Source organism: Mytilus trossulus, chromosome 7 (assembly GCF_036588685.1).
Source record: "Mytilus trossulus isolate FHL-02 chromosome 7, PNRI_Mtr1.1.1.hap1, whole genome shotgun sequence".
Classification (NCBI taxonomy): Eukaryota; Metazoa; Mollusca; class Bivalvia; order Mytilida; family Mytilidae; genus Mytilus; species Mytilus trossulus.
In genome coordinates this window covers 77,777,229-77,788,970 of record NC_086379.1, presented here as the reverse complement: position 1 = coordinate 77,788,970, position 11,742 = coordinate 77,777,229, and the positions used below count along the sequence as shown (strand labels likewise).

General features: G+C 33.9%; 1 protein-coding gene across 1 annotated transcript; it reads right to left on the bottom strand.

Moving 5' to 3' along the window:
- Positions 1–4,118: 4,118 nt before the first annotated feature.
- Positions 4,119–8,177, bottom strand: LOC134726691 (uncharacterized). The gene has a single exon (XM_063591106.1). It carries the CDS (start codon positions 8,175–8,177, stop codon positions 4,119–4,121), a length of 4,059 nt encoding a protein of 1,352 aa, XP_063447176.1.
- Positions 8,178–11,742: the final 3,565 nt, after the last annotated feature.

Here is an 11,742-nt window from a genome sequence, read left to right as displayed (position 1 = left end):
TTTGTTCATTATAAAACAATTAAATCTTCTGTATATACCTATATTTAATCCTATTTTTCTATATCAGTTGAGGTACTAAATTACATCAACAAGGAGTGACCCTTTCTAACTTTTACTCTAAATTTCATTCTAATTATCGAGGTGGAAAGACCTTCAATTGTTCTCTGAAGAATTGGTTTTTAATTATTATTATTATTCTTTTTCTTCTGCCGTTTTTCAAAGTTAATCGGTGATAAAAGTACGCAAGATATCAAAATGATCTTTGGTATCTAGTATCGGGTTAATAAAAGCTATCTTGTATAAGGGGCACCGAAGTGTACTATTTACTTTATAGGAGTTATCTCCCCAATTACAAAAAACACTGTTATCGCTATATCTCATAAACTATAAGACTTAGCGGCAAATGGTTTTTTTTTAAATGTTCCTTGCCAAAAGTTACAACTTCAAGTTACTTTAGCCGAAGCGATCCAGTGACCTATTATAGGAGTTATTTCCCCTTGAATTTTTAAATTTTCGATATGCATATAAATCTCATGAACCGTAAGTCGTAAAGACTGCGGGTCTTCAGATTTGAGTTCATTGGACCAAAACTTGAAAATATAGGTCAAGGTCAAAGGTCAAGGTCATATTTTAGATTTTTAAAAGTTTTTAATTTCCCTATAATTCCTGAACGGTTAAAGATACAGAAAATTTAAGCAGTGAAAAATGCTTGGCACTTCAAGGGGCAACTTTTTTACATAATGACTATATTGATTTTACCATCATGTAAGGGACATAACTCCCACTGATGGTTTTTAAAAAGTCATTTTTAGGCAAAACTCTTAAACTAAAGGTCCTTGACCCATAGGGTCTTTTGCAATGACATTGTGGAGCAATGACCTTGACGAAGGTCACAAGGTCAAAGGTCAAGGTCATATTTTAGATTTCCATATGTCTTTGATTTCCCTATAATTATTGAATGATTATAGATACAGAAAAGTTAAGTAGTGAAAAATGCTTGGTACTTCAAGGGGCAACTTTGTTACAATATGACTGTATTGGTTTAACCATTGTGTAAGGGATATAATCCCCATTGGTGGTTTACAAAAATACATTATTAGGCAAAACTCTTAAACAAAAGGTCCTACAGCCATAAGGTCTTGTGCAATGACATTGTGGAGTAATGACCTTGACATAGGTTGCAAGGTCAAAGGTCAAGGTCATATTTTAGATTTCCACATGTCTTTGATTTCCCCATAATTCTTGAATGATTATAGATACAGAAAATTTAAGGAGTGAAAAATGCTTGGTAAATAAAAAGGCATCTCTGTTACAATATGACTGTATAGGTTTTACCATTGTGTAAGGGACATAATCCCCATTGATGGTTTACAAAAAGACATTATTGGGCAAAACTCTTAAACAACAGGTCCTACACCACTAATGTCTTGTGCAATGACATTGTGAAGCAATAACCTTGACGAAGGTCACAAGGTCAAAGGTCAAAGGTCATATTTTAGATACTCATTTAAAAAGTTTTATGTGCATTTGAATGCATTTCTTGGTTGACATTGACCTTTGACCTTACTACTTCTTAAGGGATATCTCAGGAAGTAGAATTTGACCGGAAAAAATCAAGAGATAATTCAATTTAATACATCATTTTGGCCTTTATCGTTTTCGTCAAAATCTCGAGATACATTTGATGAAATTAAAGTGATTTTTCAAACTTTTATTGGAGGAAATCAAGCATGATCCCATATTGATAAAAATCAAAGTGATTTTCCTCTCACAAACTTTTAGTGGATGAAATCAAGCATGATCCCATTTAGACTTCTGCTGGATTATATTGATTACAATTGCACAACTATTCTCATTGCAATTTCTATAGGGTACCATTATTTACAATCCTTATAATTAGAAAAAAGTAAACATGTTGCCTGCTCTATGGTCGTGGTGTTGTCTCTTTTGCACATTCCCCATTTCCATTCTCAATTTTATTTATGACCTTTAGTTGTTTATTTCTGTATTATGTCATTGACAATCATGCCAAATCTTCTTTTTTTATATACATTTTGCAAAGAAATTAATGAATGTGTGTATCATTCCGACAAAACCAGAGAATCCCGAAACGTCTAAACATATAGTAGAACCTATTACAACAGTTCCAGGATACAGTAGTTATATTTGATTATATCATGTGACTTCCATCACCATGTGACAGAAATGTAGGCATCGTCATTTCCAACACAGGTTGAGCGAACGGGTGAAACATGATAATCTTATACTGCACAAAATAATTAGTTACGGGAGATACACTGCAGAAGGACGATTTGCGGTAATTATCATGGTATGGTACTGCATTCTTTTTATAAAATTTGATATCCTTTTTAAAATGTTGATATTGAAGTTTGTGTTGTTTTAACTCCAATACCAAAATCAGTAAGACATTTACCGCACCGAGTTTGCCTTCTTCATTATCAACATACTGATAATTAATCAAAACCACGCAGAGACTAATCAACAGTACTCTGTTTGCAAATTTGTTAATAATTCCAAATACTAAGGATGTTCTTATCCCAGGAATAGATGATCTTAGCCGTATTTGGTACTTTTTGGGGATTTTTGGGTCCTTGGTCCTCTTCAACTTCATACTTGTTTTACTTTCTAATTATTGTGATCCGAGCGTCACTAATCAGTCTTAAAAAGACAAAAGACACGAGCGTCTGGGGCACCAAATTATAAGCCTGTTGCCTTTGATAACTATTATGATTTTATTTGTATCCTTGATTCCACAAATGAAAAACGAAATTTATGGTGAGCCGCCTATGCCGTTTTTTCTCTTGGTAACGTGGACGATGTTATCAACCAGCCATATACCATAGTCTGCAGATTTCACTAGTATAGGACTTATGGTGTTTTAAATACATTGATATATGTAACCAGAAGTGATTTCTTGAAAACCGCAAACCTGTTACTCTACTATTTCATACTTAAAAATATCTACCAACAATAGTTTATTGTTATCAACTACAATGATATCTTACTGGAGGTAATCCTTATGTTGAACGAAAATGATTGTGACTAAATAATTGGACATAGACAGTAAATATATTTATTGAAGTGACACGAATTGTTTGCAATAAAAAAAAAAAGAATTCATACACAATATTCATACGTAATAAACAATCAATATCAAGCAAAACATCTGGCTTATGAGACATTATATATGAAATATTATTTACAAATTAAAACAATGTAACAATAAATATATAAATATGGTTTTAAAAAAAATGTCACACCACTAAGTGGAATAAATGAAGACTTCTTTCTGTATTAATATTAAAATCATCCAAATATGACATATTTAAACAATAGTTTGATTAGTCAAACATTCAAGTAATCTTGCACACCACTGAAGTCTTTTGGTTTGATCTGAAATAGAAAACAAATTAATTGAGATCGTTTTAGGTGGAGTTCGTGTTGATCAGCTTTTTCCCCCTGTTGTGTTTTGTGTACTTTTGTTTGCCATTTTATCTTTTTTCTTATTTGCCATGGAGTTGTCAGTTTATTTTGCACTTTTCGGTTAAAATGGCTTTTTGATATGTGACATTATGTATAAATTTTACTTGGTGGGGGAGGGGTAAGGGTACAGGGAGGGGGAAGGATATTATTTCACCAATCTTTGGAATCTGAATAGTTTAAACAGAAAAGTCTCTCCCCCCCCCCCCCCCCCCCCCCCCCCCAAACACACACACACACACAGCACTGAAACTTAAATGGTCGTTTCCCTTTTATGTAGTTTTTGTAATAACATTCTGGCAACATGTGCGAGGGGGATAGGACCTTTATCGTGACTTCTGGATAGGGTGTTTTTAAGCTTAGGATTTCGGGATCGACAATTTCAGGATCCGGGAAATGTTTTTTTTTCCAATTTCGGGTTGTCGGGATTTAAATTTATTAAAATTCGGGACCTTGGGATTTTGCGTTTTTGAGTCCAGGATTTCGGGATCGGGACCCCTCCTATCCCACCCGGCCCTTCATCTGCGTATGGTGCGTTTCGTTGTTGTTGCTTGCTTAACTCGCAGTGTCATTTACAGGTACCAATTATATTCATATACAGTATATATATCTAATACTTATCGGCTATCTTTAAGCATTATGGAAACAGCATCGTGATAACTGTAGTAAGTTGGAATGCCTTTAACTTCTACTTTTGAGCAACCTTTGACATAGACATGATCAATCAATGTACCACCTTCTGTTGTGGCCTCTTCCACTAGCTGTTGAAATCCTTTTGAAGTCATATAGTCCAGTATGGATCTTTCTCCCTTTAATATGTCTTGATTAAAGTCACCTAAAACAATGATATTGTTTGAAAGTTCAGTCAATTTGCTTACAAACGAAATAAATGTTTTAAGAAATATTCCAATTTGATACTTCTGAGTTCTATATATTGTTGCCACAAGGACATTCATGGTGGGAATTCTGAAAGTCATACATTCTAGATTTTCCACGGTAATGTTACAATTTTCATATTCAGAATCTGTTTTTACATATACTCCTACTCCTCCGTGGCCCATAGCTTGCAAATTCATAAACACAGAATTAGTCGGTGTGTAGGCTGCAGATCTTGGTTGGTGATAAAAATCATAGTTAGGAAGATAAACATGATCAGAGGAAGATTCAAGCCATGTTTCAGTCAGACAGACATAATCTGCATCTGTACAGTCTGAATTAGCCACTAAATCATTTTTATGAGCTCTTAGTCCTTGGATATTGTGATAAACAATAGTTACAAGTGTTTCTTCAGATGATGCTTCTACATTTTCAGTCAGATAATGTTTCATTGTTTTTATGCCTGTTATGATATCAGGATCACAGTATATTTTTTTACCAAGTGTTTTGTCATCAATTGGTAATATATGAAGCCCTTCTTTTGTAGTAACTCTACTCAATGCAACATATGCCTGGCCATAAGTGAAGCATTTATTCAAATCCACAACTGCTTGTGAAACTGTCAAACCCTGAACTTTATGAACAGTACATGCCCAGGCTAACTGCAAAGGAAACTGTTTTCTCGTTCCATTTTTGAATGGTATGTCCTCTGTAGATGGTTCCAATCCAACGCATCTTTTCCCATTTATTGTTTTTTTAATCTTAGCGTTTTTTCCTACTCTCTCATTGTCAAAATTGATAAAAATAACATTCGGCAAAGACCCTTCTAAAAATTCTGCAATGCTGACAATAGTGCCCATTACCCCATTTACCAAGCCATCATTGACGGCTTCATTCTTTTTCAGCATTACGCGGGCTCCTTCAGCTAATAGAATTGAAGTTGGGAGACAAATATCAGTTTGTGAAAAATTTGCTGTTTTCTTTCTTAGTTTTCCTGTAGCTTTATTTTTTTCAAAATCTTGTGCTTCAATTAACTTAGGTTCACTGGACAGTTTAATAACCATTTCAGTATTGTGAATATTAATCTCATTATTAGTAGCATAAATGTGTAAAGCTTCATCTGTCCCACTACCTATACACTGCTTTAACATTTTTAAATCTGAGGATTCTAAAGGAGAATATTTGTCTTTTATCCTAAGTCTATTCAATAACTGAGCAAACAAACCATCTTCACGTTGTCTCATGACTTCATCTAATTCTACAATAGTGAAGAAATCGTTCCACAGATAGTTCAAAGGATTCGATGGATCATCTACATAAAGTTTATCAGTTTTTCGGCATTTTACTGGTGGTAACTGAAAAAAATCTCCAACAGCTATCACTGAAACCCCACCAAAAGGATCTTTTTCAGGTCTTTTCTTGATCTGACGCAACCGTTCATGAATGAAGAATAACAACCTCTTGTTGACCATTGAGACTTCGTCTATGATTAAAATTTGTAAATTTTCTAATTTTGACCTTAAAGTGTTCAGCTTATCTTCACCAAGCATCGCTTTGTCAACAGTAAGAGTTTTGAAAATAGAAAGAGCATGGTGAATCGTCAATCCATTTATATTGAAGGCTGCAGTGCCAGTTGGTGCAGTCAATAAAACTGTCAAATCGTCTGGACTAGGAGAGCAACGAGCAAGAATTCTTGTGGTTTCATAATGTAAGCATTTAATCAGATGGCTTTTTCCTGTTCCAGCTCCGCCTGTTACAAAGACGTGAAAGGGAGGGGGATTTTTACCATTGGCTTTTAGGTTGCACCATTCTCTTACCTTATAGAAAATACGCCTTTGTTTCATGTTTAAACCTCTCAACAAGGGTATAACTTCCGACCTTAGTAAACAAGTTTTAATCCCATTTCCACTAACTATTTCTGGCTTGTTACTTTTATTTAAATCTGGTATTCCAAATTCAGGACTGTCGACTTCTATGACAGTTGAAGATTTGGCTGCTTCAGTGCATTCACGTCTTTCACTCTCTGTTTCTGGACATAGGTCTGCCCACGCATCTTCTTGGTAATCATTTTCTTCCAATTTTTTTTCTGCAGCTTCTAGCTCTTTGCCACTTTTCACAAAGTTGGACATGTTAGTATTTACTATTTGTTCGACTTTAACAAGAACCTCTTTCTGATTATACCTGACCATTCCTGATTTGTAAAACAATTCATATGTCAAAAATTGTGGCGGTTTCAACTGTTCCTCTAATCTGTAAGGTAAATATAACTGTAAAATACTTTGGTAGTACTGTTCAGGCGATGTTTCAATGGAAAATCGTGCATATTTGATAATAGCAGGCTGGGTTCTTGTCCGCTTTCTGATGTATCCCATATCATTTTTAAGTTTGAATGTGGTATCTTCATTTATTTTATTTGGAATCTGTGTTTCTGCTAAAACTGAAAACTCGGAGCAAAATGAAGCTAAACACATCTGATTAAATAATTCAAGTTCTGGTCGACTTTTATATCTATCAGTAATGCTTTTCATCCAAAGTTCGATATCATCACCGTCATCAATGTCATCATCATCATCGATTTCCTTTGAAGGTTTTTTTGTATTTGCGCTTTTAGATTTGATTAAAAGTTCTTTTAGAGGAATACTCATTTTACATGGATTTTCTCCAACTGGAATGAATTCAACTTTTCTTGAACATTCTTTCAAACTTAAGCCGATCACTCTAAAAACAGCTTCTTGGGCACTCAGCTCTCGAAAGTGAAAGTATGCAGTACCTACTTGTTTCATTGTATGTTGTGCATTCAAATTTCCATCAGCGGCCTCATTTTTTGTTTGTTGTAGCAACAATCCAAGTTCACGTTCTGATTTACTGATGTAACTTATTATATAAACAACACAAGAATAAGCATCTAATATGTATTGTATGTCCATATTTGCATCCCATGCTTTCAGGAGATGCGGGTTGTACTGATTGATAAACATTTCATTTTTGTTTCTTTTTAACACCACAGTATTTCTATATGTAACTGACCTAAAGCATTCTTGAAAATCTTCCTGAGATACTCCTGCCCTTATGAATAACTCCGTAGTAGTTAAATTTTCCTTTTCACAGTCTTTGATTACAGCCCATAGAGATTCTAATATCTTTTTAGCTTCTAATGAACTAATTCCCGATTTTGGTTTTTCAACAACATCATCGTCAACATCTTCATCAGTGTCATCAGCAACACTACATTCTTCTTCATCATCCTTAGGTGGGCGTGATATAAATGTTTTTTCAGAGGGTGGTCTTGGGAAATTAAAACGACACACAGTTCCCTTTTTTCTACAACTTTTTGAATGTGTTTTGCTATGTTGTTGTACAGTTGTGACAATGTCTTTTAGCTCTGAGTCCTCGGTTTCCAGCGGTAGTTTACATGTTATATATTTGTCAACAAACTCAGTTACAATATCATCTTCATCTTCATTAAATTTTGGGGCATCTTCTACCCAGAACAAACAGTGCGTGTGTGGAGAACCTCTCTGTTGAAATTCAACTCTATAAAAGTAGTCTATCACATGACCAATTGGTTGAGCATCTGACATTATAACATCTTTTAGAAATCTTTTAAATCTACGATCAAACATTCGTGCAGGTGTAACAGGATTACTACAAAGGACTTTGCACTTTTCATCCCAAGTAAGTTCGTCAAACTTACGAATATCTCCTTGTTGCTTCAATATTGTTTCTATGATTTCTTTCCATCTGAAGTCTGCAGAAGAAAACGAGGCAAAGAATGTGGGAATACCTAACTGGCGAATCATAGCAAAAATATTCTTTTGTTCAGCTTGTCAATAAGGAGGTGTTCCTCTTACAGGTTTCATAAACTTTATTGCCTCATCTTTTCGGAATAACCCATGTAATGTGTCTTTATCACATAGCATTTTGCCTGTTACTTTCTTTCCATTTGAAAACACCGATCCTTTCCTTAAGGAAATTTGAACATTTGACATAACTCTATCTAGTTCAGACATATATTGACAAAAGAATATATAAGAAGTATCTCTTGCAAATCGGTTTTCTACACTCATTAATCTCAGATTGAAATATCTTAATAAAGATAACTTTTCTTCTCTCTCTTCATTCAATGTGTTTTTACCTGTAGGATAATGTACTGGAAACGTTTGAGCTTCAATACCCTTTGTTCTCAAAAGACTTACAGGGTTATTTTCCTCTGCAGGTGATAGATTGAATTCCTTATCAAACAATGCATCTAAAGCTTCCTGTGCAATATCAGCAGGCTGTAAACATGTGTCCAACTGAACGCCCTGTAAAGTATCATCTAAGTATGTATCCGCTTCATTTGTTTGTTCCTCTGTATTTGACCTATCTTGCAAATTATCATTTAGCGTTTCATTTGTTGTTGTTGAAGTGTCCATGCTCTCTACTTCAGGGCAACAGTCGTTATTTTGTAAAGGAATAGGGTTCAACCACTTTTCATTGATTACTATATTTGAATACCACTCATTTTTTTCTTTTAAAAATAGCAATGCTTCTTCTAAATGTTTAGTATCAACAAATTGATATTCCTCATAACCCTTATACTGTAATTTCCTTTTGAGCTTCACTTTAACTAAACAATTGTCATCTTCAGATCTAGGCAAAGTAGTAGTTACCTTAAAAATATCTGACGGTACACAAACACATGGTCCATTAACTGCCTTTTGGCCACCTTTAGGTAGAGCAATTATCTTCATGAAAGGTATATTAAGAGAAATTAAATGTTGTTCTAGTTGATTTAATTTGCTAAGTTCATTAGGAACATCATCTAATAATAAGTTGTTAAAAAAAGATTCAGCAGGCACTTTTCCTTTCTGGATCTTTCTGTGACATGTGTAACAAATCCAAAGGGATTGTCTACTAGTTCCTTGATACTTACATTCATCTTCGCATTCGTCTAAACATTTATGCAAATACTTATCAGAAATGCAAGTGTCTGCTACATCTTTTACAGAATCCTTTTGATACAAATCCTTCTTATATTCCATGACTTGATTTTGAAAACAAAGTCTAAAACAGCAAGCACAAATATATTCAGGTCCTTCACATACATCTTTCTTAAATTTTTTAATAACTTTTGTTATGTCTTTGCTTTCTTCTTTAGAAAGAATTCTTTTAGACAAAATCTGAGATTTAACATTTCTTCTGTGTTCATCATCAGTAGCATACTTGTGAATGCTTGCCTGTTTCACCTTATTTTGATATTCATCATCAGTAGCATACTTGTGAATGCTTGCCTGTTTCACCTTAGTTTGATATTCATCATCAGTAGCATACTTGTGAATGCTTGCCTGTTTAATTCTATTTTGATGTTCATTGTCAGTAGCATATTTGTGGATGCTTGCATGTTTCAGTTTATTTTTGAATTCATCATTATTTTTATATTTTTCAATGCTTTCATTTTTTTTTTCCTTCTCTGTGTTTTTCGTCTGCTATATACTTATCTTTTGAAGCTTTTTTAATATCTAATTTATATGTGTAATCATTCTGATACTTCTCCTTTCCTTGTCTTATTTTCTGAGCTTTGTACGACTTATCGTTCGAATACTTTTTCTTTAGTGCTGATAATTTGTTGTACCTTAATTGAGAATCAGTGTGATACTTTAATTTTTGTTTTTCGCATTTTGATACGTTTTGTTGTTCAGTTACATCTTTACCTGAATGTATTTCTTTCTGTGACGATTTAACAGAAGAATTGTTTTCATCATTTAGACTACTAGCCCGTTGATCCAGTTTTTTGTGTTTCTTTGAAACAAATAAATCATTTTGCTCACATTTTCTCTTCATTGCAACTCTATTACTTTCAAGTGGTATGTCCATCTCTGGTAAAACTGATAATACAACCTCATAGTGTTGTAAGTCTCCGTTGTGTTGAAGATAGATTGCACGTTCATTTATTTCACTGTTTGTAAAAATTTGAGACGATGAATACTTTATCCATACTCCATTATAAAACGTATAAATATCCGTTTTAAGAAGGTCTGCTGCAGCGATTATTTCCAATGCAGTTCCCCATGAATTGTTCTCTCTCATTTTACGACCACTTATATGTTCTTCCACTGAATCATATTGATTTTCTAATAGACTGGTCAATTGACATGAAATACTCAAGCTATGCTTTATTATGTCTTGTCTAACTTTTGTATGGAATTTTTGTCTTTGTGAAACAGCATAAGATATTGCTCTAAAGAGACAGTTTCCATCTGCTATGATGGGCTTTGTTTCCAAGGGAATGCCAATATTACACGATTCTGTACTGCACGTCTTATTCACTTCTTTTGAAGATATATTAAATATTGTACAGAGTTTCCTTTTAGAACAAAGATCTAATGGCTTGAAAGCAAAATTAGATCTACAATCAGACATCATTTCTATATCAGAAACTTCATTTTCTTTAATAAATGTACATGGAGACCCTACCTTTGAAAAATCTACTGATTCCATGTCATCTGATATGTCCATTAACCTGTCGGATTCAATGTCATCTGATACATTGTGTGATATGTTCATTAATCTGTCTGATTTAATGTCATTTGAAAAATCAGATACACGACTCTTGGTTTTTTTCAACAATCCTCCCTTTATATTGTCGATTGTTTCTTCATTAGTCTCATTTTCTTCAATACTATGCTTAGTATCTAAATAACCTAGTATTGGTACACTATCTTGTATTTCAATATGTTGCACATTATCTTGTAATGTCATATCTACATTACTGTCAACTGTGTCTTGCATTGCAACAGTAATTCCTGTTACATCAAAAGGTACAGATTGGTCATCCTGGACAAAATTACAAAAGTGTTGATAAACAGCTTGAATGTCAGGAAGTTCAAATACAATACTAGAACCATAATTATCTACTAGACCAAAACGATTTCTTGCATGAGAATCAAACATATATATTTTGTTATTCTGCTTTATTACTAATGATGTTGTTGCTCTTACAGTAACAAAGCATCCATCTGAGTCTATTAATGCATATTGCAGGGCTTGGTCCAAAGGTAAGACGCCATCAAAATCTGGGTCAACGTCATGTACAAATGCACAAATGGAACGTTTCTTGCGACAATGAATAATACGATTTCTTAGATCTACAAATTCTGGAAGGTCTTCCACACAGAGATAATTATTAGTACCGTGCACAGATGTATAAATGTCGTTACCTTCAATTAGTATATTGTCAAGATAAAACTTGTTCCATGCAAAAACTGGTTTCAATTTACTGTGCACTATTGCGGATAAACAATTACTAACACATTGTTTCCCAGCGTTTTCACCAAACCTGGTATTTCCTTGATGGAAACTACCCTGAATGACTCGATTATTTTG